Genomic DNA, 27,749 nt, shown 5'->3' with positions numbered 1-27,749 from the left:
ACGCTGACGAGCATGAACAACCTGGCGGAAGTGCTGAGAAGGCAGGGCAAGTACGAGGAGGCAGAAGCGATGCACAGGCAGACGCTGGCGACAAGCGAGAAGGTGCTGGGGCGTGAGCATCCCGACACGCTGACGAGCATGAACAACCTGGCGGGAGTGCTGGACAGCCAGGGCAAGTATGAGGAGGCGGAAGCGATGCACAGGCAGACGCTGGTAATAAGTGAGAAGGTGCTGGGGCGTGAGCATCCTGGCGAACCGGGGCTGCTACAACGAATCTCTCGCTTTGTACGATAGAGCATGCGCCGGGTACAGTGTCGTCCTTGGAGAGGACCATCCAATTACCTAAGCATGTCGCCAACACCGTTCCGAGGCGCTTGCGTCGCAAGAGCAGTCCAAGGTTGTCTTCTCTCCAGCTGCGCTAGACAATAGCGCAAGCGCGCACACTGGCAAGGTCTCAAGGCTCTCACGTGGGCTGGCAAAGCTAAGGATCAGTAGCTCGAAGCACGATAGGAGATGAGGGAATAACAAGTGAACGTGCCACATAATACAACATACTGTAAAGCAGAAATGGTCCTGCAAGTAACCTGTCTACCCTTGTTAGCATGTGTTCAGCGAAACAAGAGCGCCTACGGGACACTAAAAACAATGCAGGCGCGGATTCAAGCTTTGAGCGAGTCATGCTAACAACAAGCTTTGATACACGGCCCGGTCCGAGCCGCTTCTCTATAATACGGCTATGCTGTTTCTGTCTTTTCCATACAGCCAAGAAGTAGGGCGCTCGGTTGTCAACCCTCGCCTGGTAGGGCTCCAGATTACCACTGCAGCACAAAAAGCTCGGGTGTCTGAGTGCCTCGCTCGGCATATGATCTTCTGATGTCTGTCTATTGTTTGACGAGTTTTTGGACGGCTTGTGCAAGCTTTCAGCTAGGTCCGAGGCTGCCGGAGTGACACTGCTGGGTATGCCAGTGATGAAAAGTGGTATTGCTGGCGCAGCAGGAGGGGTCTGTAGGAGAAATGGAGTGTGAGCAAGGTTTAGTGTCTAAGGTCTCTATTCCAAGATTATCTGCATCTAAAGGTGATTATTGGCGTTGTTATGATGGAAGACAGGAGTGACATTTCGCTACGTAGGGTTTCTCGCCACGCAGGGAGGGACGTTATCTACGCCTTACTCCCCTTGAACCAAATATAGTTATCCACCGGCGCCTCCGCCTTGACAGTCTCCCACAAATGATCGATACTCTTCACCGCCTCGTCGCTCAGCTTGCCATTCTTAATATTAGCAGCTGTCTGCTCGATCTGGCTCAACTTGCTCGCGCCAAAGATTACACCATCACCCTCTGTCAGCGCAGAGTGATGCGCAACCCACTTATACGCCAACTCCGCCTTACTAAGCCCCTCCTTCTCAGCAATCTTGCTCCACTCCTTCAACCCCTCGCGCAGAGCAGGCTTGTCGTACATGCCGCTGTACATACCACCGAGCGCTTCATCGTTGAAGCGACCAGCACCCGCGTCAAGGTCGGCGGCGGATTTGGTAAGGAAACCGCCGGCGAGGGGCGAGTAAGCGTAGAAGATGATGCCGAGCTCGCGCAGCACGGGGAAGAGGTCCTTCTCCAGGTGGCGCGCGACGGGGTTGTAGTTGCCCTGGTAGACTTCGGGAAGCGGGTAGCCCTTCTCCTTCGCCAAGTCGTACACGCGCTGAACGTCCTGCGGTGCGTAGTTGCTTAGCCCGAAGCGCTTGAAGAAGCCTTGCTTGTGCGCTTCATTGATACCGGCAAGTGTGTCGGCAAGGGGGATGTCTGGGTCGGGACAGTGGATGTAGAGGATATCGAACTGCTTGATGTTGACTTTCTGGAGAGCTTCTTTTACGTGCTCGACGATGGTGTCCTTGTTTGCTGTGTCTGGCTCAAGGCCGCCAGGGATCTTGGTGTCGATGTCGAACTGCGTGCGCTTCTCTTGTTTGCCGATGGCGGCTTCCGAGCCAGGGTAGATGCGGGCAGTGTCGATTGTGGTAACGCCTGATGCGAGCAGGACCTCTATGGCCTCGGCGACCTTATCTGTGGTGTTGAAGCTGACTAGGGTGCCATCTTCTATGAAGGAACCACCTCCGAATACTGCCTTAACCATGATGAAGGTGTTACGGTGGCGCTAAGTAAGGTCGATGCTTGTGAAGGGTTTTCGGTCTGCAGGTTATGTCGTTGGTCTGTAGTTGTCCAGTAGGTGTAGAGATACTTTGACAGCGACGAGACGGCCTCCATACTTATAACCCGCCATGATCGGCACGTCCCAGTCGGAGTGTCAGTTGCACTATCCCCGAGCCAGTACCTCAATTACTCATGCTCACTGCATAGAGTGGGGTAGAAAGCTGCCGCAATACTGTGGTGGTCAGCACCATAATACTGTAGTGGTCAACTCCATAATCGACCCTGGAAACGTCACCATCAAAGTGGGTATCTCCGAGGTCTGGAGCTGGTTCGTGTTAAGTCCGTTGGCATGAACCGGACCATTCGCTATGTCAGCCTCTGTTAGTACCATTGTGTGATAACCAACCATCATTGCAACATGATATTGTAGTGTAACACAGTCACAGAAGTCAGAAGTCGGAAGTTTGTCAGCAAATCGTCGCGGTAAGCAAGTCTTAACGAAGACCCCGCACTAGGACGGTTGGTGGCTGAGGCGGACGATTGTTACAACGCACAGTCTTGATAGGTGGAACCTCTACGGATGCTTTGATTGTCTATCCAAACCAACTCTACCCTTTTAGTGCACCAGTCTAAGATGGTCCGGATGCCATCTGGATCCAGCCTCCTTCAATGCTCCAAGTGCCGGCTTTGGTATAATCCCCACGCCCGCCACCGTTGAGGTATGCGAAGCGGAAGTACTCAGGCACATCCTTCATATGCCTGACCCACGTCCAGCTTTCCAGCCCACTGTCTGCGTAGCCTCTATATCTTTCGACATCGTTGACCAGAATGCTAAGACCATCGTAGTGTTTCGGAAATGGCAGCGTCCATTCGAACGTAATGTTCGCTTTGAAGTGCGAATGCAAGTTGTTGTGTATGATTGGAGCTGTTATGATTGGCAGAAGACTGCTAATCGGTCCATCACCCCTTAGTTCTCCTGGTGTCTGCAAAATAGAGTCAAAGCCCCAGCGCGCAACCCCGTTGATGAACAGCCCGACTAGAATACCTTGAAACAGCAGGGAAGGCCGGGTCTGCATGCTCGTTCCCGGGACAAGTAGCAGCCCGAGGATATAGTGATGGATGCGCACATTCATTTTAGGAATTGCGACGAGGAGTAGGAGAGAGCCGACGAAGATCCCATAGATGCCTAGATACTTCGGAAGCCGGCCTTCGATGCGCAGACACCACGCTTGCAGCAGCGCGATGCTGAAGAGACACAGCACGACGATGATGAGCGCGGGCACGGCGCCGGGCTGGTTTTGCAGATCATGCGGTGTGAGACGCTCAATCGGGATCTTGTCGAACGTGTAGTTGTTCAAAGCGCCGACCCAGCATCCTCCCAGCCAGAGGATCGTCTTTTCGAATTGCGCGTCGAGGTCGTGAAGGGTCCTGGACACGGCGAAGCGGTATACGGCGTACATGCAGAAGCTGGCTGGTAGGAGACGGCCAAGGCAGATGGATATCAGGGCGTAGTAGTCGGTCAGCGAGGGCGGGTCAGAGGCGAGTGCGACATGGAAGAATATACCTAGGAAGATGGAGGGAAAGAATACGGTAGGCGCGGTTGTGAACAGGGAGAGCAGGATCGTGAATGTCAAGCTCACGCCGAGGAGGGGCCAGCGCAGGTCGCGGCACGGAGAGGACGTGCCGGGGAGGAAAGAGAAGGATTTCGGGAAGTACGAGTCGAAGCCGATGGAGCTGATGTGTTTGCGGTCCACGCTTGGGTAGGATGTCTTCTCGCCGACCATAGAGACGACGCCGCAACCACCTGACGCATCGTTGATGAAGCCCGCGTGAATCGCCGCGCCGCAGATGAAGGAGTCGGCGCGGTAGTAGATGTTCTCTAATGTCTCGTCGTCGTCGGTGGGACCGCCAATGACGAGTTGACGGTAGTTTGCGACGTAGTCGCCTACAGCGTGCGGATTCAGCAGCTGGACACGCTTACAGTTCGCGGGGCATCTGAATGGCATTGATGCGTTCTCGAATGGGCGACAGGAGTCCCCATTAAGGCCGCATCCATTACCGTTGTTCCAGAAGCGTTGAGTGCAGCCGATTCTCACGGGAGCTCCGTAGCCTGGTACATCTGCTGAGAAGGCGCTTCTGTGCAAAACCAATGCGAAACCGAGGATCCAAGCAGCGTAGAACACAATCAACAGCCCCACCTTATGCTTCCTCTTGGGGAAGAAGGTGTCTATAAGCCGTATTGGCGCGGTCTGAACCTTGGGTAGGAATGGATGAATCTTCCAAGGTCGCCGAGGCTGCGGCCCCTTCACCCAAGTCTTCACAGATATCCAAGCATGCTGCAACCATGGCGGTGGGTGTTTGCTGGCATGATGCGGCTCTTGCGGCAGGTACTCGTCCTCATCGGAAGCTTCGGCAGGGTCAATGACTACAGCTTCCTCAGGATCGATGTTGATCAGCCCGTCGTCGCGATAGACTCGAGGAGGTACGCCCTGGTCGTCTACATGCCGCTCTGGACTCATGTCCGGGAGCGACCGAAGCTCGTGGCGGGAGGTTGACGACGACAGCTTGAGCCTGGTGGTGCTGCTTATCGATAGGAAGTCCGCGGGAATGAGCTTCGAGGTTTGGTGTTGATGAGCACTAGAAAATGACGAGACGTGACAATGAAAGAGAAAGGATACCAGAAGCTCAAGAGACTTTCAAAGATCCAAGATGTTGAGGAAGGGAGAGTACTGGAAGCTCCGGAAGCTTGAGGCTCACACTTCGGCGTGCAGTTAGCCCAGCCGGCGTGGCACGTTGCCGGCTCCATGGCGCGCTAAGTCAGCCTTATCTTACAAGTGCCGAGTGCCATCAAGAACGCGTCAATCATGGGAAGCAAGGCACTTTTAGACTTCAAACTCGGTTGTTGAAGGTATTGTTGATCTGTCGATACGACCTCCGCTTCCAGCAGGTGCACGCGGCTTGTCGCAGACTAGCTGTATGTCGTTGTCTTCGCCCAGGATGTCGTCACTTTGTTCAATGCTTTCTAATCAGCGCACCGTATCGTCCCGCAGCTAACGTTTACGGACAACGGTCGCGGACGAGGTCAATTCTCTTTGCTGGAGTTGCACTGTATCCACCTCCTAGACATCAGTTGCTGTGGTGAATCACGAGCAATTTGACTTTCCTGAAGCTTGCCATCCCGTGCCTAGTGTGATCGCCATGGCTTACTACACGTCCGACCCAGAGAGCTTCCCTGAGCCTATCGATCTCTCCCATCACTTGTCGCGTAGCACAAAGGCGCGCAAGGCGTCAAGTGTCAAGGGTTTCTACAAGTACTTTTCCCTTCCAGGCATTGCCCAACTAGCAGGAGGTGAGCAGATAGTGATTTATCCAACGTTTCTGGCTGACAGCTGTCAGGGCTACCAAATGACAAGTACTTCCCCTACGATACCCTCGAAGCCAGAGTCTCTCACCCAAACCGATGGAAGCCCACGCCCAACAAGCTCATCGACCCGCCCGCCGACGATCCTCCCACCGCACGCCTGGAGGAACTGACTGTCTCGAACGGCAAGGGTAATGGTAAACATGACGAGCCACCAGCGGCGCGCCTGCTTGTGCCCCACGACTCGCACACGCCTGATCCGCTGCACAAAATCGACTTGATGTCTGCGCTGCAGTATGGACAGGCCCAGGGATACCCGCCGCTCTACTACTTCATCCGCCAGTTCACACGGGAGAACTTGCACCCGTTCGTCCCATACAAGAACGGACCTGAAGTCATCCTCACATGCGGTTCGACAGATGGCTTCTCGAAGACCATACAAGCCCTCAGCGAGGAATGGTTCGCAGAGCGAGATGCCATCAACGAGAGGCCAGGGCTGCTATGCGAAGAATACGCCTACATGAACGCCATCCAGACCGCCCGGCCGCGCGGTCTAAACATCGCGCCCGTCAAGATCGACAACGAGGGCATGCTAGCCAGCGGCCCGGGCGGCCTCGAGGACGTCATGGCGAACTGGGACTTCTCCAAAGGCCGGCGCCCACACCTCCTCTACACCATCACCATCGGCCAGAACCCCACCTCCGGCACGCTCTCCGTCGCGCGCCGCACAGAAATCTACGCCATCTGCGTCAAATACGACATCGTCATCATCGAGGACGACCCGTACTGGTACCTCCAGTTCCCGTCCTCGTCGCCCGGCGTCGCCGTCACCAAGCCGAAGAAGAGTTCAGGCTTCGAATTCCTCGACTCCCTGACCCCCTCCTACCTCAGCGTCGACTACCAAGGCCGCGTCGTACGTCTGGACACGTTCTCCAAAACCGTCGCGCCGGGCTGCCGTCTAGGCTGGATAACCACCCAGCCCGCGCTTGCAGAGCGCATCCTCCGCATCACCGAGACGTCCACGCAGCAGCCCTCGGGCTTCGTGCAGTCCATGATCGCAGAACTGCTCATGGGGCCGAACAACTCAAATGATGCAGGCCGCGGCGGCGCCCCAGACGGGGGTGGCTGGAAGGTCGACGGGTGGGTGCGCTGGCTCGAGGGCCTGCGCGGGAACTACGAGAGGCGGATGCAGACCATGTGCGACGCGCTCGATTCCGGGCGTGAGATCGTAAAGGCCGGACGTCGGCGGTCGTTGAGTTTTGTCGCCGACTCTGATGACGAGTGGGCTGTGGTCGAGAAGACGCAGATTTACTCGTTCGTGCGGCCACTCGGTGGCATGTTCGTGTGGGTGCGCTTCGACTTTACCACGCACCCACTCGCGGACTCAGTCCCTCACTCCCGTCTCTCGCAGGCATTGTGGGTGTTCTGGACGCAGAAGCCGTATATGTGCCTCGTCGCGCCGGGCAGCATGTTCGCGCCCACGCAGGAGATCAAGGAGAAGGATGCGTATAACTGCATGAGGCTGTGTTTCGCAGCGTGTCCGGTCGAGGACGTAAAGCCAATTAGTAAGAGGTTTGCGGACGGCGCGCAGGCATTCTGGCGGATCAAGAAGAAGAGCGTGATTGACAAGTTGCTTGAGGAGGATAAAGTTGAGGGGGTTGATTATGTTGCTGACATGGCGGTGTTGACGGGCATGTGCTAGACGCTCCTAGACGCTGTTGAAAGCCGGAATATGGCCGGGTCAGGTGACCCCAAGCCACCTCACATATACTGCTTCTACCGGCTACATAGTCCATCACATAATCAATCCTTATGCCTCATTTCTTTGCTTAACAGACGCTCAGTCCTAGATGTTTCATAGCGCCAGTACCTCTGCACAAACGAGTACACATTAACGATCAAGCCATTTCAACTTGAGCTCAGCATATGTGATTGATGTTCTACTAAGCAATCACGTAGACTTTGAACGGTGTCTGCACTACGTCTATATGAACGCTATCTCCCGACTCACCGGTCTCGTGCTCAGAACCTCCTTTGCATCCTCAAACCTGGTCTCGTCCTCCAAACTATCTGCATCATAAGACTCTCTCGGCGTATCCGTATATGTACTAATACTCTTCCTCCCGGTCTTCGGCTCCGTTCCAGGGAATTGGAGTACATGCAAGTCATTCGACCGATTCTCGATCTCGATCTCAATCTCAAAATCCCTTTTCCACTTCATCTCCGCTGCATCGGTAGCGAACACGGGGCCAAAGCGATCCAGCGACTCAGCAGACGCAGAGTGCACGAGTTTGTTCAGATTGATAGGGAGCGGTTTCCTCAGCACAGTCGAGGGCTTGGATAATTCGGGCTCCCAGCCCATAGCCATGCGTTCACCTGGGTGTGCCTGCTGTGCGCCGGCGACGGCGTCTGGTGCGCTGATGGTGCGCCAGTGTTTGCGGGGGCTTGGTTTGTCGGTGCCGGGGATGGGCGTGTTGTTTGCGATGGCGTAAACGATCTCCGTAGCGCTCGCTCTCTTATCCGTGCTCGACGTGCCGGACTTGGAGTTTGGACTCTCGCCTGTCCCGGAGATGCGCTAAACGAATTCAAAGTGTCGCTGCGCGAGCTGCACTCCAGATGTGGTACTGGTGTCAGGGAGCTGAGGCGGTGCGGGCGTGAGAGCGAGACGGAAGAGCGCGCGTAGCAGTGCCGGTTGGAGAAGCTGCTCATGCTGCGCGGGTGCGGGTGCGGTTGCGAGCGAGATGTGCTTATGGAGCGGTAGGGGGCTGCGGCATCTGGGTAGACGGCGCGTTGGGCAGATGCGGAGAACTTGATGGGTATAGAGTATGGTACATATGCTGCGGAAGTGAGCAGCGCATCGGTGCAAGGTGTGAGTGACAGGCGACGGCCGTCTGCGAATGGATCCGAAGCAGGTGACTGAGATTGAAGCGATGGACTCTCCACTGAGATCATGAAAGCGGGAGGTAGAGGTAGTGGAGCAAAAAGCGAGGTAAAGACCCCAACTCGGTCGCGTGTTGGTGAGGGCGACTGGACGATCGAAGCTGGGCGGCTGCTGGCATTCAAACCCAAGGTGTCGACATCCGCGTTCGTGAAGGTTGATGTACTCCTTTGGTGGTTATAAGCAGACATTCCGCTCTCAGGGACCAGCTTTCCAGTCGCAGCATGGTCTTCGGATAACCCTCTAGACGCGGGCGATGTAAGTTCAGAGTTGTTTGGTTGGCGTTGACCACATGCGAAGAGGTGGGCTTCGAAAGGACGCCGCACAGCAGCCATCATTCCAAACAATGTCAAGGAAGCGACACTGCACATCAATGTCAGCTATGAGTTGTAAGTTGAGGTTCCAACGGTTATTTACAGTGCGATCATAGCGAGAGACATGCCCACACGACCGAAAAGGCAAGTAATGCCCGCCTCCCAGCTCTGGCCATCAAGCTGGTTGGGCAGGCAGCTAGGCCTCCTAGCTACCAGAATCATATTCCATCCTGCAGTCAACAGCCACAAGACGCATAACGAGACCACCAAACGATTGGCGATGTACGTCGTCTTCTTGATGGTGGTAGCATCTGGTTGTTGATATGTTAAAGCTCTCTGCTTGGCGGAGTATGTTGTATGTACGATCGTATATGTTATCGTCACAATAGCCTGAGTTCAGTCAGTGAAAGATCTTTGAAGGAATACGCAATGCTGCTTACCGAAACGAGTGTCAATGCGCCTGGTAATATGTTCGAACCGTCTTTAGAATCGGACGCGATCTGGAAGAAAGCGATGATGGAGCAGAGGATGGAACTCCAGAGTAGTGTGTTCAGAATGATTGTTATTGCGAGTAAGCTGAGCCGCCGATGAGGTGCTTGGGTGCTGCTCTTAATGGCGACTAGCTTTGGTTCGGTTGCAGCAGGCTCTTGAGATGACTTGGCGCGTATGCGACTGAGGCGATTCAGTCTTGCCATGGGTGTAACTCGAAGGATCGCCTCTAAAACTCTCGATGCAACGTCAGTGTCGCAAACGAATTTGCATAAGACTCAGGGGGCTGTCGATGGTGAGAGCATATCGTAACCGAAGTAGGGGTGACGTGAAGTGACCGTTGAATCGTATGGTATAGTCGTGGACTGAATGTTGACAGCAGAACAAAGATGCTCAAAAGGGCGCAGTGTAGAAGAAACTGAGTTGATGCAGCTTTGCAGCTGTCAGATCGACAATGTTTCGGTAACCGTGACAATAGCCATGCGGCGGTAAAACCACTAGGATAGCGCTATCTGCATTCCAAAGGATTGTGAAGCGATGATCTGGCAAATTGCGAGGTGGGATGCTCGTGTAACCATGAAGGAATGTTGTTGGGCGGGGGACGTGACTGCCTCTTTACCAACGCGCTAACTCCTCATCGAACCATATGGTGAATCGTTGTCAGTCGCGTTTGACCTCGTGCTTGCGCAGGTGGCGGGGTTTGGGGTTCATTGTGGAAGTCGCGGCCCAGACGACGGGCTAACTGCGCTGTGCTATGGCAAGCACATCCCCCTAGTAGGTGTCCCGACTGCACTCAGGCACGTTGACAGTGCCAATAAATGTCCGAGACAGTTACCATAGGCACTGAAATCCTGGTACCGTTCAAGACTAGGCTTCGGTGACGCATGTCAATGGACAGGGTAGATCCGGGCTCGATGTGACGCATCTGCAGGTCCTAGTGCAGCGAACGGTCGATGTTGATGTGTACCCGGTCACAAAGTGCTCAAAGTATGAGGAGCAACACCAGAAGTAGGATCAGGACGAAGACAAGAACCGCAATGCAGCAGCTCGACCACTTGTCTTCGAGAGCAAAGTCAGCAGAGTTCAACGCAAAGCATTGGAAGCACCTACCCTCGTTCTTCCTGATGATGAAGCCGACCTTCTTCATACCCGTCTGCAGCTTGCCACCCACTCTGTCGGCTACTGTATCAACGTCTTTCAGCATCTCGCCCTGCTCTTCTAGTTCGCGACCCATATCGTCAGCTTGCATGCGCAGGTTGCCAACAGTGCGAAAGACGCCGTCAAGAGCTTCATCCTGGTCATGCATGATCTGCATCTGCTGCTCTTGCTCGAACTGCGCATAGTTGTCTTCATCCTGCTCAAACGAGTCAGGGTCCGGCAGCATGTTGCCCTTCTTCTGCGCGTCCTGCACTGTCTGCTGCAGCGCCTCGTGCATGTTCTCGATCTCGTCGCCCACCTCCTTCACCAGTCTCCTGCGGCGCTCCACCTCGTCGATCTCAAGACCAAACTTGTAGGGGTCATGTTCGACGGCTTTGACGCTTTCGACGAGGTCCTCGAGGTCTTGGCTGAGGTCTTGGAGGGTCTGTTCGAGCTCCTGGCGGGCTTCTCGGAGCTCTGGACTGTTTGCGGAAGACGCTGAGGATCGAATACGCAGGTAGGACTTGAATAGTGGACGCGATGTGTTGAGTGCTGAGAGAACGTCTCTGACATGTGTCAATTGAGCTGCCTACAGCCAGCCGGAGATGCTTACGCTTGAACCTGGAGGAATGGATCCTCCTCGTTCGCTGAGGACATCATTATGAGGATATGCTACTACTGATCGCTGGAACGCTACAGAAATGAAAATGGGATATGCAATGACGTCTGGGTTGCTGTTGCGGCGGAGCTCGGGGGTGTTGAAGATGCGCCGGCGATACCCCGGGGGCCGCCGCAATTGAGCGCTAGGAGCGCACGAGCCACACGCCATCGAAAAAGCGCCCCACGAGTCAGAGAAAAGAAACACCACAATCACTGTCATGCGGTTAGGGGTACACGAACTTCAGAAACACTCCAGACCAATTTTGTCAGGAAGAGGATATGGATGATACCATGGGTCCTGAACAGCCACTTCCACTACCAGCCGAATTCGACAATGTCGACGACTATGTCGAGTCACTGTTGAAGTTCAGCACTTCCTCATGGCTGCTGCAGACATTGTGTGGAGGCGTCCACGTGCTGGACTTCTACACACGCACACCAGATCTCTATTCGACTATCTTGCCGCAATCATGGAGAGATTGGTTCAAGAGCCGAGACATTATGCACGTCCTGGACTTGCTAATGCGAGAGGACCTGGCCCAATTTGATGATGGGACACCAACCTGGCGAGATGGCCCAAGTCCACCTGCAGATCTTGTGCAATACATCAAGGATGTTCGAAGACATCTGCTTGCACGAGACTTCCCTCCACCAGGCTCCGGGCCACAGCCTGAGAGGGCATCTTTGGCACGACACATCACCCTGGGCATGAAGGTCAAGAAAGTGCACGAAGTGGACAACTTTGCGCGCTACCTCGACAAACTGACCTCAGAAATTGCCTCTTCCGGCAAGGAGCCCATCACGCATCTTGTAGACTTTGGCTCTGGGCAGAACTATCTCGGCCGTGCGCTTGCCGCCCAACCTTACTCCAAGCACATCGTTGCTGTTGAGAGTAGACCACACAACATCGAAGGTGCGAAGAACATGGATGTACTCGCCAAACTGGTGGACAAACCTCTTGTTATGAGGAACAAGAAGGAGTATCGGGCATTGACGGGCAAGGGTAAGAAGAAGAAGCCAAAGGACGCTCAAGCCAGTGCTGCTCCAGATGACGCCGCAAATGAGCCGGCTGTGGAGAAAGAGGACGCAAAGCCAACTACCAATGGAACTACTTCGATACCTGCTGCTACTGTAGAAGCTACGTCTATCCCTACACCTGCTCTGGAAGGTGTGAAATGCGATGATGACGGCTGCACTGTCGAGCATTCGGAAACGTTACGGCAAGAAATCGCACCGAAGGCGGAAGGGACAGTACAACGCGACTCGAAGGGTAGCTTTGTCAAGGATACGAAGACCAGTACTACCAACCTCCAGATATACTCAGAAGGTCATGGCAGCGTACAGTATGTGGAGCACATCATCAAGGATGGCGATCTGCGCCCCGTCATCAATCAAGTCCATGACCCCTCGCACATCGCAGAAGACAAAGTCACTTCGACCTCCGCAACCACTGAAGTGCCATTGGACCTCACAACAGTACCGAAACCAAAGAAAGTCAACGCCATGGTCATGTCCTTGCATTCCTGCGGCAACCTCGTGCACTACGGCCTCCGCTCCCTGCTCCTTAGTCCAGAAATCTCAGCAGTAGCAATGGTAGGCTGTTGCTACAACCTTGTGACCGAACGTCTCGGGCCCCCAACGTATAAGCTGCCCACTCTTCGTCCGAACCACCCTCGTCTCGAAGCAACCGCAAACGCATTCGACCCCCAAGGCTTCCCCATGTCCGAGAAGCTCGCCAACTACCCTATCCCTCGGCCCCCAACACTCGATGCCTCATTCCCCAATGCATCTGTCGAGCCCTCTGGCGCCAAGGGCCTCCGCCTCAACATCACAGCGCGCATGATGGCCGTCCAAGCACCCTTCAACTGGGGCCGCGCCGATAGCGAAACCTTCTTCAGTCGGCACTTCTACCGCGCCTTACTGCAGCGTATATTCCTCGATCGCGGCATTGTATCTGCCCCTGTTGATGCGAGCAACTTCCCCGACCCAGTCTCTGCAAACGGACACACGAGCCACGTCAACTGGACACCGCCCAACGGCCGCGGCCCCGGTCTATCATCCGATGGTACCTCGACACCCCTCACCATCGGTACGCTGCGCAAGTTCGCCTACGGCGATTTCGTATCCTACGTCCGTGCCGCAGAAGCCAAACTCGTAGCTCCAAACTCCTTCTGTGAAGTTGATCCTAATTTCATCAAGAGCAAGATGGACGGCTTGACCGACGACGATATCAGGGACTACGAGGTACGGTATGCGGAGCGAAAGAAGGAGCTCAGTGTGATGTGGAGCTTGATGGCGTTCAGTGCGGGAGTTGTCGAGGCGGTTATTGTCACGGATCGGTGGCTGTGGCTGAAGGAGCAGAGTGAGGTGGAGATGGCGTGGGTAGAGCCGGTCTTTGAGTACAAGCATAGTCCGCGGAATTTGGTAGTTGTGGGGGTTAAGAAGTGATGTATAAAGGATGAGAGGTAGGTTGTTGACGCTGAGGTTTGGATCCATGGAAGGGCTGATCATGCTGCACGCTCCTTGCATCCAATTCACATGAAGTCAATCGAACTAGTGCAACATCCTGCATTTCAAGTATCATGCCTACCTCCCCAAGTTTCCGCTACATCCAACCCTCATCCTCACCAACCTCCACCTTTCCCGCCAACCCTTCGACATCCCCATCACCCTCATCACTCTGCATCCCAGCACCATCCTCAACATGGAACAACAAGCTGGGCCGTAACGGCGCCTTCGCTACATCGCACCACAGCGTCAATTCCCGTACCCGCTTCCCAAGCCAAGCCAGCAACCTTGTAACATCGCGTCCGATCGGCGTACTCAGCAGAGCCACCGCCTGATCGGTGTCGATTGCGAAGGTGAGACCGGGCCATGCGATGTGGGGGCTGCAGTGCAGACAACCTGTATCGACGATGCTGCAATGACACGAACCTGTGATGTGGGTCTGGATGATTTCATGGACGGTATTTGTATCTGTGTTCTCAACATCGTGCCTTACAACATGCTTCAAGTCCTGAATCGCATCAGGACTCGGTTTCATGAAACCCCGCGGCATCCTCATCCTAGCACTGCAGAGGTAGAGCGCCTGAAGGTATACGACATCACTCCAGTGCCTCAGCCCCGGATGCTCTTCCCCTTCTTTCAACCCGCACTCCCGCATCGTGGACGCGGGTCCGAAGTTGCTCCCTGCGACGATCACGCCAGCTTGTAAATCGATCATGTTAGTGAAGTGTGCGTCAGTGGCTGGGGCTACTGTGCCGTCGTCGCTGCAAAGGTAGGTAGCGTAGACGCTGGTAACTTAGACTGCGTTGGGGGGTGCTGCCGGGGAAGATGTATATGAGGAGGGAGTGGTAGGCGTGGAAAGGGTTGATGGTAAGGGTGATGGTCGTGTAGCCCCAATTTCGGAGGTCCCTTGGGGACGTGAAGTGGTTGGTCGTTGTGCTTGGGGCCAGCACACGATCGAGCAACTTACAACCCTTCACGACGGCTTCTTCGTATGTCAGGGCTTGAGTATTAGGTGTGGAGGGTTTGGGACTTACCGTTGGCTCTGTGGAGGATGCGGAGCTTGGCTAGCCGTCGGATTCTGTCGGTGACGGGGGTTCTCGGCTGGTGTTGTCTGGAGGTTGATTGTGGGTAGTTGCTGGGTCAGCAGAAGATATTGGAGCCGCAATCATGATTACCGGTGGTTAGCAACCGAGTTCGGTGCAGTTGCTCAGTTATGCTTCAAAGACTCAGTGGGGAAATATGTCAAAAAAAAATTGGCACCCGTATAGACTTGATGTGTTCTTTCACTGTACTTGTCGGTGGCATCTCGAGCAAGAAATCAAACAATGTTCAAGCCAGGCGGTGGATCCAGAGAAGGCCCATTGCGAGTGCACAATACCTTGAAATGTTTAGTCGAGGCCGTGAATCCGGGGAAGACTCGTCGTGAATTCACAGTGCCCTGATCAAGCCGTAGCTAGGCAGGGCGAGCTTCCTGTCGATCGCTGGTAATCCCGCAGTTCCCTGGGACCTGTAGTCGGAGGACACAACTGAAACTAAAGAAACAAGAACGAGGTAACCAAAGGAGTACTTGTGCGTGATTCGGATTAGGGTATTGTACTATACACATTATGTCCTCCCAACAGCCCTGTAGCTGTTCTCAATGCGTTGCAAAAATCATCTCACCTTTCTAACCGGCGATGAAGATACCCAACGCGCGGACGTGCGGGTTGATCAACGTCAAGTTAAAAGGAGTCAGGTAGAGGTCAGAGTCGGTAACAGCAACGAACACTGTCTCATTGACAGCAGGGTTGCGCTGGTACACTTCATTCGGCGGCTGCCACGACCAGCCCTGGTTGGGTCCAGTGACCTCGAGTGGAGTGTATGTAGTGTTGATCTGGCTGACCCAGGCCAGGAACTTCGGCTCAGCAGCGGTAGTGCTGGTGACGTAGCTGTTGTTCGGCCCAACAGCCTTACCAGCGTCCTCCCACTCGAGGAAGATCTTGCGGCCGGGGAAGGTCAGGGGCTCGGTCCTATTGCGCGAGATGGCGGGCGAGCAATTGTACCCGGTCGTTGTGTTATGAACACAAGATTCGGACTCGGTGAGGTTTGAGATGCTGGGATCGGCAACACGGGGGCCGACGACTTCATTTTCGGCGGTATCGTTGGGGGAGACCCTGGGGAGTAGTGAGTACTAAGTGATGAGAGGGATTGGGCGTGCTTACCTGTTAGGGTTAGGAGTGTTGAGGATGTGCAGGGCGGGGAAGTTCTGCCATGCGATGCGGGTGTTGTTTGCAGGGCAGGACGAAATGTAGGGGGCAAGCAGAGTCCAGTGCCAGCTCTGGGGAATACCTGGGCGCTATCAGTCTGTGTTCATGTTTCAGTTACTTTAGTGCACTTACCAGGTGTAAAGGAAACAGGCATTGGGTGCAGACCCAACATCTGACGGAAAGCCATCTGCTGACGAGCTTCAATAGACTCAGCCTGAACCAGCAACGTAGCAACCTCGCGGCTGTCCAGGTGGGAAATAAAACCCCAGTTGCCACTCTCACCCCACCTCGTAAGCTTGACATTGAAGTCGATGAACTCGCGGACAGTAGTGAAGGGGTAGTCGTAGGTACACTGCTTGGGAGCTGCCTCGCCAAGCATGTTGGTAAGAAGCGTAGCGTGGTCGATCTCCTGAGTGGCCATGAAGGCAATGAAAGCCCTGTCCTCGGCAGTTAAGCCAGCATCAATGAAGTCCTGGTCCGAGAACTTGGCAAGGCCGTGGTTGAAGAGGTCAAGTTCGATGTACTCCTGGTGCAGTCCAAGGTTGACGGACTCGAAGTCGAAGTCGCTCTCGACCATGTACCTGGGAAGCGTTCCATTGACGCCCTTGCCACCTACAAGATACAATCAGCATGTGGCCAACAACTATCCAATATGAGGGCTGACTTACCTCCAGGAAGGAAGGGGAGCTGAGCAGGAGATCGCAGCTCGCCATCAGGGTTGTAGTAAGTGGCGGTAGGGTTAGGAATTGCCGGTCCATCGAACTTCAAAGCCAACGTCGTGGGCCCAGCAGGCTTGTTTCCGGTAACTGTGGCTGATCCAGAGTAAGGGCCATGGCTGGTAGGTCCAGTCGGGTCAGGGCTGACGCGAGTAGGTGCAGCACCTGGCTCAGAGCCGTGAGGCGGTGTTGTGACAACAGCAGGAATGTCTGTTGCCGGTTGAGGCAAAGCTGTAGCGAGCCCGCCAAGGGCGAGGATAGCAAGGTTGCGGAGCATGGCTGCAGGTACGACCGTGGAGGAGGGAAAGTGGACTGGCGGATTGAGTTTGTCCACAGGGACTCCTCAAGTTATACGGATCCTACAAGCTTGCGGCAGATGACATGCGCAAAACCTAAGTATGCTATCATGCTTTAAAGCACCCATGCTGCCGATACAGGAGCCATTGGACCATCTAGCAGGCTCTGTAAAAGGCTGCGGGGGAATCCATGCAGGCCAGAGGTCCTTGGAAAGCTCGTAAGCTTACGAACATGCTGTGATCTGGATCAATTGCCAATCCCATCTCATTGCGGTCAAGCTTTGTCTTGTTTGATCTTTTTCTTGTCCTCGGGTTGCTAGCATTGGCCAATTATACTGGGATGTTCATTGTTGCTTCGTTGCCCGCGGCATGTCAGCCGGATCTGTGTTCTCGCTACATGACTCGGGTCGCCAACTCTTCCTTTTGCGTTTCTCGTGGCACCTGAATTTGGCGAGCTCGAGTGGTGAAATGTACGCGCCAAGAAGCGATCCCGCCACTGATGGTCGACAGACGTCAAAACAATACCGGGTCTTGGTGTTTGTGCAAGGGTTGTATCGGCGGAAGAGCCAAACCTGGTCATGACGCGTGGTTGCCAGACGCACGTGCTGTCGTGTAAGTATGACGTAGTGTGGTTATCGTGTATAACTGGTCAGGAATTGCTGCCAAAGTGAAGATCTGATAAGATTGTCATGCGAATTTGCAAAAAGCCATGAGGGCGGGATGGAATTGTGGGCCTTTGCGTGTGGACCTTGCTTTTGCAACGGTTGTTGCCGTTCCGCGGTATCAAAGAAGTGGAGAGGAAACCGGGAAATTGGCGGGCAACGTCTCTTCGGCAGACGTCTGGCAAATATCCTTGTCAGAACAGATGTTCATAAAACCTACTCATTATCAAAGCCATATAGTACCTGACCTGGTCCTAATGTAAGCACTTTAGACAGCCATAATAGATGCTCCACCATCTAGCGTAACCCTGTCCCTAATGTTCACCTTCATCAAGCGACCAACAGCCTTGATCAAACTTCCATCATCGTCATTCTTCCCCAGCACCGCATTTGGCGAATACACCAGTGCTTCACCTGTCTCAAGACTTTCAATCTGCTGCATGATGGCCTTATCGTCGCCTATAGCATTGATTTGTTTCCTAAGCGCAGAATACCATGTAGGACTCGTGAAGCGGTGTATGACTGTCACTGAGCAGAGTGCGATGAGCTCCGTTGCGATAGTGGGCTCCTGGGTTGATATGACTACACGAGCACCTTGATGGCGCTGGAGACGGATGACTCTGGTGAGATAGTTTTTGAGTATCTTTGAGCCGGGTGTATCGAGCATGTACTTGAGAAGGTCAGCAGAGCAACAGTGACGAAGTAAGGTGACATACCTTGTGGGCCTCGTCCAACACTACCATCTTGCCCGGTGAGCGAGACTGTAGGAATTGCTCAAGTCCGAGCTTGAAGAGGATGCAAGCTGTGCTAGGTGTGAGGAATGGGTCGGAAAGATCTATGATAGTGACTTCTCCAGGCTTGAACTCTGGTTTTGGTGCGGTACCATTAAGATCGAGGAAGGATTCAAGCAAGTTCAGGCGCATTTTCAGCATGTTGGTCTGCACAGGGTCGAACTTCTCTTTCGAAAGTCTACGCTTGAACTCGAGGTAGTCCAGGCTTCCGTCCTCGCTTTCGAACGCGATTCTACGCAGTATTTCTTCGACCGTAACCATGTACAGCGGCATTGTTGACTTATCGTCTACAGCCATCAACGTATGCAGAGCGCCAATGTCAAGAGTCTGAGCTTTGAGTCGGAAAGGCAACATTTTGACGTTCGGAAGGCGCTCATACAACCTTTTGATTGCTGCATTCGACGGCGAGTACAATACTGTGACCTGCCTGACGTGGTGACCGGGGAAGTCTGGGTGCGACGCTCCAAGAAAGGTGGCCTCGCTGATGTTGAAGCCTGCACCACCGCTGCTCCACTCGCCGTAGCTGAAGACTAGTGTCGAGACAGCGCTTTCGAAATAGCCAATATTCGGTGAAGCTAATACTGCATTCTCGAGAATGCAGGACGTTGTGTGACTCTTTCCGCTTCCTTGAACACCACAAATGAACGCCGAGAATGGCACGTTTGTGTTTAGAAACAGCTGGGAGGCAGATGCGTCGCTTCTCTCATCTTCAAGACTACCAAGCAACCCATACTGTGGTACAAGATCTTTGTAGTGTTCAGATAATACTCCTGACGTAAGGAGAGGAGCATGGCGAATGCTCTGTTTAATTGCACTGGACGATGCCGAAACAGTGGCACGCTTGCCCCGGTCTTGAAGAAGTTGGTCGAACAACAAAAAGTCAGGACCTTTCCTCTGAACAGGATGGTCACTACTCGCTTGGGATTCCGCCGCCTTTACCCCAGTGGACATCTGCAGCTGCTTCAGCTTCTTTGCCAACATGTCGTCATCAGGTGCACTGGTATTCCCTGACTGATGTGTATCTACGTCAGAGTATTCAGGCGTTGGTAGCGAGATTGGCAAGCCAGAAGGTCGCGGTGAGTGCGCCGAGGGCGCTGGTTGAGCAGAACTGATTGAGCGTACAGTCTTTGCAGATGTGGCCGGCTGCGTCGTGATAGGCTTCGTCACGGATCTGACGGGCTTCTGACTTGTGGTTGTTTTTGCAGTCAGGCGAGCTTCTGCAATGGCACTGTCTCTCTCTTGTATCCTGGTAAGATGTCAGAGTCAAGATCATTGTTCGTCAACGAAGTAAGTACCTCAGAACGGCGTCTTTGCTTGTTTTGTCGTCAAGATCAGTTCTCAGAGTCTTTAAATGTTTACGCGCGCCCGAACGGCTTCTCATATAACCATTGTCGTTTCTCGGCCATCGCTTCAGGATTTCCACACAAACGTCCATGTCGAATCTAAGAGCGGTCAGAGTCTAGAAATGATAGATCGAGTAAGCATACTCACTTTTTCAGTGCAGCTGTGAGCTTCTTCTTAGAGTCTGGATGCGCAACCACAAGTCCTTTGCTGAAAGATTCAAAATCCAGAGGGACAATTGGAACTCCATCCTTGTCGCAATGACGCTCACGATATGCTGTCCACACCAGTTCATCCATCTTGATGGTTGGTCTTGCGGTTTTGTCAGGCGTCGTGCTAAAGGCTTTGGTCTACATTAAATGTCAGCACAGAGTTTGCTGTTGTCAAAGAGAGCTTTCTTCCGACACGAGAACAAGCTGGATGGACTTTGTCCATTGTTGGCGACAAATAGCCTCTGGGTGCATGAACAAACCGATAACAGTTTGTCCTTGCACTCAACGCAAGCTCTGTTTGACAGATCTTGGGAAACACCCTTACCTTGCTCGAGGGCATCGTGAGCCGCTTCAACTTCTACTCCGAGACCGCCTCATGTCCATCCTAGGAAGAGTGAGGGTTCTGAAGCATCAGATAACCGCCGTTGGATGGGCTTGTGTAGTATGGACCATGCTATTCATGATACGATCTGTATCTGGAAAAGTCCGTATGAGGACTCAGACACGCGAAGTCTGTCTGCTGTCAGATAATGCCCTTGATTACTGCCTAGCAGTCCCAGATATGCATACCGGGGAACCCGGTCTCGAATCCCGGGTTCTAAAATCGGCTTTTCCTCGACCAGTAGTGCAGTGAACTTGTCTCAGCCAATAAACCCCGACTCGGGGAACCCTCGCCCACGATCGTACTGGTTTATGATTCAAAAGGCTAGTGTAAGTGTGTCTCTTCATAATGTCTTCGCTTCGCTCAATTCTAGCAGAACAACGTGATCCAGAAGTTCTGCTGCGGATCGCTTCGAAGCAGCCGCGATGTTGTCTTTCTCGATACTGATCGCTTAACCTGCTTACAGGGCTGGCAACTCATCAAGCAAGGATGTTTCTTTTCCCATCTCCCATTCCCACGCGCTTCGCTGAGATGGATGCCAGGAGTTGAATAGCATCGCCGGCTCTGCGCATTCGAACTCTGGTGCAAAAAACCAAGCAAGGTGGTGCGACATGTGTTTGCTGATTGATGCTTTCGCATTTCGAGTCGTGCCGCTGTTGCTTGAAGCTCGAAGTTTGCGCGACAGGTATTGTATTGCGAGCAGAGTCCTTGGAGCATCGCCACCAGTCGTGCGACTTCACATCAACACCTTTGTCAACGCCTCCTTCAACCCTCTCTCATCGAGCCACTCCTCAACAGCTTTCATGTCGCCCCTATTCTGTCTCTGTCCTCTTCTCTCGCCCACAGTATCCGTGATCTCAGTCATGTCACTGAACACCCTTTCTGCGGTCTCACGATACCGCTCGCTGACCTTCTTGTGATGCGACGGAATGTTCCCCCAACTTTCTGTTTTGATGAAGCGCATGTATTCGTCAATGCTCTGCGAGCCGCCTTCAACGCAAAGTAGGCCTGGCTTACCGGCGTACAGAAAGCCAGTGAGGTTGTATGCGGGAGCAAACTTGATGAAGTCGTCGCGCTTGGAGCGTGTGCTGATCGACGGAAAGTAGAACCAGACTCGCACGGAGGTCCCGGAATCAGACGCGGATGTAGCTGAGGTCACTTGTGATTGAAGAGAAACCTCAAGCGCTCGTGCAGCCGTCTCTTTGATGTGTTCGATGGTGCTGAGCAGATCTTCTCCCTCAGGCACTACGTCTTGGAGCTGATTTGTGGCTGCTCTGTTAAGCCATGATGGCTGCTGAATTCGAACCTTGAAGTTTGGTGGTTCGTCAGGAGTTTGAAAGCCTTCGTATGTGAACGGAGCGGTGAGGTCCAATCGTATTGTCTGCGCATCGTCTTCTGCTATGGACAACTGCAGGACCATAGAAACCACAGGTGCAATATTCAAACCGCAACTTCCACCGTTGTCAACCGCATTGCGCAGAATATCGAGCACCTTCTCCGCATGGTCGTCAAGTGTGATATCCTCCGGGTACATCGCCATTAACAGGTCGATCTGACCAATTTGTAGCTCCAACAGGTCGGGCGGTAATAAGTACCATGATGTCGCGCTGGCCATTGTATACTTAGAATGCAGTCGTAATGTGTGAGAGATGTGTGTTCCTGCTTCTCTAGAAATTTTAGCGCCCCGCAATCGCGCCTTTCTGGCCGCTAGCGCGGTGCGTCAGTTTTAAGACGCGTTTATGTAAAAATACTGTAGACTAAGGTCAGCTGCAGATGGCAGTGCTGCAATGAATGCACATCTCTGCTGAAATATGTTCTTTCGAGAGCGGTGGAGTGAATGGTGAGAAAGCAAGTGATGACAGAGGTGAGTGCAATGGTCGTAATAAATAATATTCTATGAGTGTAACAGGCAAAAAGGGTAGATGAACACAGGCTGAGGGAGAGGATCTGTCATGCACCAATGCGTCGAGGAGAAAAGGTATGTAGGGCTATCATGTCGATGTCGTCGCAAAGGCGCTGTCAGTCTATTATGCCATGTGTAAGCGCAGAGTTGCTGTATGCGCTCCTCGTCGTGTGCGTCGTGTCTTCGTAATTATGTTGTAATGCGAATTCCTCAAGTTTCAATGTTGAGATCGTAACATGGCTGGGTTCGGGGAGGGCGAGCGTCCTCGGAGAGCCGGTGAGCTGGGGCGCAGCATGGGACTAGCGGCAGCGCTCAGCGCGTCAAGGCTCAGCTTGCTGATCGCCTCCAAATTGCCTTGGACATCGTCCTCAGACAAGTCAAGCATCAGTCGCAGCTCATTGGCCCTGAGCTGTTCGCCGAGACCGATCATGAGCTGTTCCTTAGTCTCGCTGCCGGCAACGTCGTAGTAAAACCATCGGTACTTCAGGTCAGACAAGCTATGAGGCTCGGCCGGTGTTGTGATTTTGGCCGTGACACGTCTAACGTCCATGCCGAATACACCAGATATCTGAGGCTCGCTGCCAATTCCTCCAAGGCCCGAGTCTGAAGACGCGGTTCTCTGCAAAGACTTGGGCACTTTAGCACCCTTTTCGATAGGCAGCTCATTCAGGCGGTTCGACGCGCCTGAGTCTTGGAGCTTCGCCCGCTTGAAGACGGCATTCTTCAGCTCCGTAACACCCAAGACAATGTATAGCGGCTTGCCAGCTTTCACTGTGTCGTAGATCCAGGTGCGCGCCTCTGGGTCGTTACATACAGCTTCGAAGGCTGCTGTGGGATTCTGGCTGGTACGTTGGATCATCTGCTCAGCCTTGACTGTGAGCAGGTTCGGCTGCCTGTATATCCTCCCAAGCTCAAACTTGGCTCCATAGTTAGTCAGGAATCGACCTTCTTGGTCGATGCTGTAGAGATCCTTGTAACGAAGCTGGATGTGGTAATCGTTGAGATCGTCGACTTCTTCGTGCGCTGTGTTGGAGTAGAAGCATTCGCGTTCAGGATGGAGTGGGTGTGTTAGGAGTTGGCCGACTGGGCTCGTTAGCTTCGTTGGAGCTACCGTTGGGTGATATTGGTACCCATTAGCATGTCTGCGGGGAGAGGTTTTGGGAGAAGGCCGTGCAGCACCATGATTGCGACTTTCTGCGTATATCAGGGTGTAGATTGTAGATAGATGCCAATGAAGTTGTCAAAGAAAACCCGGGCTGTGCAAAGCACTCAGGACAGATTGAGGGTGAGAAAAGCAGAAGCTGGTGAACCCTGAGGTGCACAGCACCAGCTTGGCCGCAGCGCTAGGCGCTAGGGTCCGAGACATTGCGGTTCACGTTGGACGCTGCGACGCTGACATTGGACGGACATCCAACTCCCGAAGAAGCATAGAGGTGGGCATGGACGCTGTTAAAGGGGTTTGAGATGCTTTTTACGTCCCATCACGTGTTGGCGCTGAGGAATGCCTTCCAAGGTTGTCGAACGCCTTCATTCTTCTCCGAGGACAAGACCGGAGATCTACCCGACATGGAGGTCGTCGCCCACGCCAAGGTGAAGTTTGGAACAGCGATGCAGTGGATGCAGTGTTTATACGCGGAGGCAGACTACCTGGACAACTAGTCTTCACCAATTACACATAGGAGGCCTGTACTCATGTGGTGTCGAGACCTGCAACAATCAGGACAACCACCACGCAGCTCCCACGATAAAGACTTCTCGACCAGGCTGAGCAAGCTGCACGATGACTTTCAATTCAATGGCGGGTCCACATGACCTGTTGCCCCTGGCCGCGTGGTTTCTTGGGGCTACACTCCGTGTTCTCACAGTCAATCACCAAAGGTTCCCCTCCTTTGTATGCAGAAGGACATGCAGGGTCCATGAGAAAGACATGACAAAGCAGCGAGTACTGGGGTGGCCTTCAGAAAGAGCACTACCAAAGATTGCGGAGAAGAAGATGAGTAAGGCTGACGGTCACTCTCGTGTTGCAACTTGGCCCAGTTTCTCTCCTATCTAGGAAAGAGCTTTTAGCATCTCCAATCTTACTCAACTGCGTCTAGGGTGTACAAGGCCAAGCACAAGCGGTCGGCTTTTGAGGGATGCATGTCGAGTGTGCATGTGGACGCGATCCGTGTCGGCGCGTTTGTTTCGAGATTTCAATGACTGACATGCAGACACCGAGAGAAAGGATGGCTTTCGGGAATCTAGCATGGGCCGCCACAGTAACGTCGCAGCAGGCACCAGCCTCTCCTTTCCTCGGATGATTTCCACGAAACCTGGAAGTATCAGACTACGTGTAGGAGGGAACATTTGAGAAAGCCGGCGAAGCTCCAAACAAATAGCTCTTATCGATTAGATGGAGGGGCAGGACATCACGATCAACGTCACAACTCAACCCACTCAGTCCCACTTCAGCCTCCGCCTAGGGTTAGCTAACAGCTGTTATCGCCGTAGTAAGCCCACATTTAGATACACAACTGGCGAATCACCGCCGCTTTGTGACGTTGAGCATGAAGCCACACGTCACTCTGGACCAGGCCCCTCGCTAACCGTAGGAGCTCTCAGTCTCAGCCTTTTTGCGCTGAGAGAGTACTTGAACCCCTCCTGCCCCTCGGAGTGAACATCATCTTCAATTGCTTCATCTGAGCTCAATTGCACTTTCTTCAACTTTATACCCTTTTTTATATTCAACACTAGTCATCATGGTCCCAATCCCCCAAGCTGAAGAGCTCAAGGACCTTTTTAGCCTTAAGGGCAAGGTCGTCATCGTCACTGGTGCCTCCGGCCCTACCGGTATCGGTATCGAGGCTGCCCGCGGTTGTGCTGAGTACGGCGCTGACCTCGCCATCACATACAACTCTCGCGCTGAGGGTGCCGAGAAGAACGCTAAGGAGCTGAGCGAGAAGTACGGCGTCAAGGTCAAGGCCTACAAGTGCCAGGTCGGTGTCTACTCCCAGTGCGAGCAGCTCGTCCAGGACGTTATCAAGGAGTTCGGCAAGGTCGATGTCTTCATCGCCAACGCTGGCAAGACCGCTGATAACGGTATCCTCGACGCTACCGTTGAGCAGTGGAACGAGGTTATTGAGACTGACTTAACCGGTACCTTCAACTGCGCACGTGCTGTCGGTCTTCACTTCCGCGAGCGCAAGACTGGCTCCCTCGTCATCACTGCCTCCATGTCCGGCCACATCGCCAACTTCCCCCAGGAGCAGACCTCCTACAACGTCGCTAAGGCTGGCTGCATCCACCTTGCCCGCTCGCTCGCCAACGAGTGGAGGGACTTCGCCCGTGTCAACTCCATCTCCCCCGGATACATTGACACCGGTCTATCCGACTTCGTTCCCCAGGACATCCAGAAGCTGTGGCACTCCATGATCCCCATGGGTCGTGATGCTAAGGCCAAGGAGCTCAAGGGCGCCTACGTCTACTTCGCCTCTGACGCTTCCTCCTACTGCACTGTACGTCTTCTCGAACAACTCTCACTATCATCAGACACTAACATATTCAGGGCTCCGATCTCCTCATTGACGGTGGCTACTGTGCCAGGTAAACGTGTCGCCCCACCAATAGAGAATGGGTTCGATAGCGGTACGATACAAACGACGGGTTCTTCTGGAATAACGATACCTTCCTTGTACCTAATAACGTAAATTGAATTAAGGCCGCAAAAGGCTTGTGAACACATTACCATACTTTAGACCACTTGATACCATTTCTCCTCTTTCTTACCGGCTGCACCGTGATTACTCAATGAAGAGCTTTCAGGTGTTCGATCTCAACCGATAATGCTAGGATGAAGCTTCTGAAGAGCCCCACAAGCCAAGCGCCGCCGATCGACCAACCCCGCACCTGACTCGCCCATCAAGTTTCCAACGGGCCGCGGCAACACAGCTGCTCTGCGACCGGTGGCTGCTTATGCCAGCAAATGCTCACTGCAATCATGGCTTCACATCTCCACACACACACATCATGTCATTTCCTCAGGCAAAGCCTGCACTCGCACCCTCCATGAAGCAGCCCACCAAAAAAGAGACCTTCGGCAATCTCGGTCCTTGGGCTGAACCATCGTGGTACTCTTCACTCGCGTCGCCATACTACAACAAGTCCCACAAACGATTGCGCAACGCCTTACGATCTTACATTGACGACAATGTAAAGCCATATATGCTGGAATGGGAGGAGAAAGGCGAGGCTCCAGTAGCGGAGCGCAAGAAGTGGGCTCGTACTGGCTTTGCATTCGGCGATGTGCCTGAGCCATACAGACCCCAAGACGTACCAGGGCCTGCCGGCATACCGGTGGGAGAGACGGACATCTTCCATCTTTTAGTATCTACAGATGAGAGTAGCCGCATTGAGGGTGGTGTTGGTACTGCTCTAGGCGGTGGAAGTGTGATTGGCGTCCCACCTATCGTACACCATGGCACAGAGGAACAGAAGCAGAAGTGGCTACCAGGGCTGTTCACCTGGGAGACAAGCTTCTGCCTGGGCATTACGGAACCAAGTGGTGGTGTAAGTACTGCTACTGCTCACCTTTTGGTTAGACTGACATTTTCAAAGTCAGATGTTGCCAACATACAAACGACCGCGAGGAAAACCTCAGACGGCAAGCACTATGTCGTAAATGGTTACAAGAAGTGGATCACTGGTATGCCCACTGCTACACACATGACAACCGCTGTACGCACCGGTGGCCCAGGCATGGGCGGCATCTCGGTCATCGTTATTCCCGTCGACTCGAAGGGCTTCACATGGCGGCGCATACCAAACAGCGGGCAAAACGGCGGCGGTGCCAGCTTTGTCGAACTCGATGATGTCCACGTACCAGTCGAGAACCTCCTCGGCAAGGAGAATGAAGGCTTCCGGATCATTATGACCAACTTCAACAAGGAGCGCTTTATCATGTCGATTGGGTGTAATCGCAAGGCCCGCACGTGTCTGTCTGAATCGTTCGACTACGCGAACAAGCGTCACACTTTTGGCAAGCCTTTGATTGCGAATCAGATCATTAGCCACAAACTAGCCACCATTGGACGGTACGTGGAGAGCCATTGGGCTTGGCTCGAGCAGCTTGCATACCACATCCAGCAGTCTCCATTAGGATGGCAAGACCCGGAGATCGCTGGGCAGATTGCGCTGACCAAGGTGCATGGGGGTCGCATTCTAGAGATGGCGAACCGTGAAGCACAACAGATCTTTGGTGGAGCTGGGTATCAGAAGGGTGGGCCTGGCGCTATTGTTGAGCAAATGAGTCGCGATCTCAGGATGATGGTGTGTCTACAGACTGACCTTAGAGTTAAACGTGTTGCTAATATCGCCCCAGGTCGTCGGTGGTGGCAGCGAAGAGATCATTGCCGATTTGGCTGTTCGGCAAGAAACTGCGCTGGCGAAGAGGAGAGGTTGGAAGTTGTGAACTTGGAAACTTAATCAGCGTACGTCATATTGCAACTCTTTTTCCGATACATACACAGGATCTGCAGACGTGCGGCGGTGGTTGCTGCGGTAAACATGCCCTTGTGTGCCTTCCCTGCATGTATTTATGTTAGCGTGCGGAGTAACTCTAACTGAGGAACCTTGCATGTCCAACATACTAAACCCTTTTCGATACATCACATCTCT

At 53.5% G+C, this 27,749-nt stretch overlaps 13 protein-coding genes across 13 annotated transcripts in view; 5 read left to right on the top strand and 8 right to left on the bottom strand.

Annotated features, from left to right (window-relative positions):
• The window catches only part of BU25DRAFT_411658 (TPR-like protein), a 3,045-nt gene extending 2,483 nt beyond the window's left edge, over nucleotides 1–562 (top strand). The window contains exon 4 of the mRNA XM_033706611.1: nucleotides 12–562. Coding sequence (XP_033560878.1) covers nucleotides 12–294 — 283 coding nt within the window. The 3' untranslated portion in view covers nucleotides 295–562. The remainder of the gene's footprint in view (nucleotides 1–11) is intronic.
• A 596-nt stretch (nucleotides 563–1,158) lies between these two features.
• On the bottom strand, nucleotides 1,159–2,213 carry BU25DRAFT_394795 (aflatoxin B1 aldehyde reductase-like protein member 2; the record flags this gene model as incomplete). Its single annotated transcript, XM_033704759.1, has 1 exon — nucleotides 1,159–2,213. Exon 1 carries the CDS (start codon nucleotides 2,122–2,124, stop codon nucleotides 1,159–1,161), a length of 966 nt encoding a protein of 321 aa, XP_033560877.1. The 5' UTR covers nucleotides 2,125–2,213.
• Nucleotides 2,214–2,770: 557 nt separating this feature from the next.
• BU25DRAFT_432074 (LCCL domain-containing protein) lies at nucleotides 2,771–4,947 on the bottom strand (the record flags this gene model as incomplete). The annotated part of the gene is made up of 2 exons (XM_033708693.1): nucleotides 2,771–4,721; nucleotides 4,820–4,947. The coding sequence occupies 2 exons, from the start codon at nucleotides 4,945–4,947 to the stop codon at nucleotides 2,771–2,773; spliced, it is 2,079 nt and encodes a 692-aa protein (XP_033560876.1).
• A 392-nt stretch (nucleotides 4,948–5,339) lies between these two features.
• BU25DRAFT_422423 (PLP-dependent transferase) lies at nucleotides 5,340–7,204 on the top strand (the record flags this gene model as incomplete). Its single annotated transcript, XM_033708148.1, has 2 exons — nucleotides 5,340–5,490; nucleotides 5,538–7,204. 2 exons carry the CDS (start codon nucleotides 5,340–5,342, stop codon nucleotides 7,202–7,204), a joined length of 1,818 nt encoding a protein of 605 aa, XP_033560875.1.
• A 308-nt stretch (nucleotides 7,205–7,512) lies between these two features.
• Nucleotides 7,513–9,837, bottom strand: BU25DRAFT_92736 (uncharacterized protein). Its single transcript, XM_033712254.1, has 3 exons — nucleotides 9,195–9,837; nucleotides 8,858–9,144; nucleotides 7,513–8,803 (listed from the first exon to the last, which is right to left on the bottom strand). The coding sequence occupies exons 1-3, from the start codon at nucleotides 9,447–9,449 to the stop codon at nucleotides 7,822–7,824; spliced, it is 1,524 nt and encodes a 507-aa protein (XP_033560874.1). The 5' UTR covers nucleotides 9,450–9,837; the 3' UTR covers nucleotides 7,513–7,821.
• Nucleotides 9,838–11,128, bottom strand: BU25DRAFT_92735 (uncharacterized protein). The gene is made up of 3 exons (XM_033712253.1): nucleotides 10,994–11,128; nucleotides 10,354–10,946; nucleotides 9,838–10,302 (listed from the first exon to the last, which is right to left on the bottom strand). The coding sequence occupies exons 1-3, from the start codon at nucleotides 11,038–11,040 to the stop codon at nucleotides 10,226–10,228; spliced, it is 717 nt and encodes a 238-aa protein (XP_033560873.1). The 5' UTR covers nucleotides 11,041–11,128; the 3' UTR covers nucleotides 9,838–10,225.
• A 135-nt stretch (nucleotides 11,129–11,263) lies between these two features.
• On the top strand, nucleotides 11,264–13,559 carry BU25DRAFT_411655 (uncharacterized protein). The gene has a single exon (XM_033706610.1). It carries the CDS (start codon nucleotides 11,332–11,334, stop codon nucleotides 13,486–13,488), a length of 2,157 nt encoding a protein of 718 aa, XP_033560872.1. The 5' UTR covers nucleotides 11,264–11,331; the 3' UTR covers nucleotides 13,489–13,559.
• A 1,535-nt stretch (nucleotides 13,560–15,094) lies between these two features.
• BU25DRAFT_92683 (uncharacterized protein) lies at nucleotides 15,095–16,954 on the bottom strand. Its single transcript, XM_033712252.1, has 4 exons — nucleotides 16,463–16,954; nucleotides 15,927–16,406; nucleotides 15,750–15,876; nucleotides 15,095–15,701 (listed from the first exon to the last, which is right to left on the bottom strand). Exons 1-4 carry the CDS (start codon nucleotides 16,785–16,787, stop codon nucleotides 15,215–15,217), a joined length of 1,419 nt encoding a protein of 472 aa, XP_033560871.1. The 5' UTR covers nucleotides 16,788–16,954; the 3' UTR covers nucleotides 15,095–15,214.
• A 529-nt stretch (nucleotides 16,955–17,483) lies between these two features.
• BU25DRAFT_394777 (uncharacterized protein) lies at nucleotides 17,484–19,210 on the bottom strand (the record flags this gene model as incomplete). Its single annotated transcript, XM_033704758.1, has 2 exons — nucleotides 17,484–18,138; nucleotides 18,185–19,210. 2 exons carry the CDS (start codon nucleotides 19,208–19,210, stop codon nucleotides 17,737–17,739), a joined length of 1,428 nt encoding a protein of 475 aa, XP_033560870.1. The 3' UTR covers nucleotides 17,484–17,736.
• Nucleotides 19,211–20,930: 1,720 nt separating this feature from the next.
• BU25DRAFT_394775 (uncharacterized protein) lies at nucleotides 20,931–21,846 on the bottom strand (the record flags this gene model as incomplete). Its single annotated transcript, XM_033704757.1, has 1 exon — nucleotides 20,931–21,846. The coding sequence occupies exon 1, from the start codon at nucleotides 21,807–21,809 to the stop codon at nucleotides 20,931–20,933; it is 879 nt and encodes a 292-aa protein (XP_033560869.1). The 5' UTR covers nucleotides 21,810–21,846.
• A 152-nt stretch (nucleotides 21,847–21,998) lies between these two features.
• On the bottom strand, nucleotides 21,999–23,382 carry BU25DRAFT_394770 (uncharacterized protein). The gene is made up of 2 exons (XM_033704756.1): nucleotides 23,228–23,382; nucleotides 21,999–23,180 (listed from the first exon to the last, which is right to left on the bottom strand). The coding sequence occupies exons 1-2, from the start codon at nucleotides 23,277–23,279 to the stop codon at nucleotides 22,315–22,317; spliced, it is 918 nt and encodes a 305-aa protein (XP_033560868.1). The 5' UTR covers nucleotides 23,280–23,382; the 3' UTR covers nucleotides 21,999–22,314.
• A 1,361-nt stretch (nucleotides 23,383–24,743) lies between these two features.
• Nucleotides 24,744–25,821, top strand: BU25DRAFT_411651 (L-xylulose reductase-like protein). The gene is made up of 2 exons (XM_033706609.1): nucleotides 24,744–25,591; nucleotides 25,642–25,821. The coding sequence occupies exons 1-2, from the start codon at nucleotides 24,836–24,838 to the stop codon at nucleotides 25,681–25,683; spliced, it is 798 nt and encodes a 265-aa protein (XP_033560867.1). The 5' UTR covers nucleotides 24,744–24,835; the 3' UTR covers nucleotides 25,684–25,821.
• Nucleotides 25,822–26,141: 320 nt separating this feature from the next.
• On the top strand, nucleotides 26,142–27,543 carry BU25DRAFT_343047 (acyl-CoA dehydrogenase NM domain-like protein; the record flags this gene model as incomplete). The annotated part of the gene is made up of 3 exons (XM_033702937.1): nucleotides 26,142–26,642; nucleotides 26,691–27,401; nucleotides 27,454–27,543. 3 exons carry the CDS (start codon nucleotides 26,142–26,144, stop codon nucleotides 27,541–27,543), a joined length of 1,302 nt encoding a protein of 433 aa, XP_033560866.1.
• Between the last annotated feature and the right edge of the window lie 206 nt (nucleotides 27,544–27,749).

This window comes from Macroventuria anomochaeta (assembly GCF_010093625.1).
Source record: "Macroventuria anomochaeta strain CBS 525.71 unplaced genomic scaffold BU25scaffold_20, whole genome shotgun sequence".
In the NCBI taxonomy this organism is placed as follows: Eukaryota; Fungi; Ascomycota; class Dothideomycetes; order Pleosporales; family Didymellaceae; genus Macroventuria; species Macroventuria anomochaeta.
Note: the sequence above shows the minus strand (reverse complement) of the source record. Positions and strands in the feature narration are given on the sequence as shown.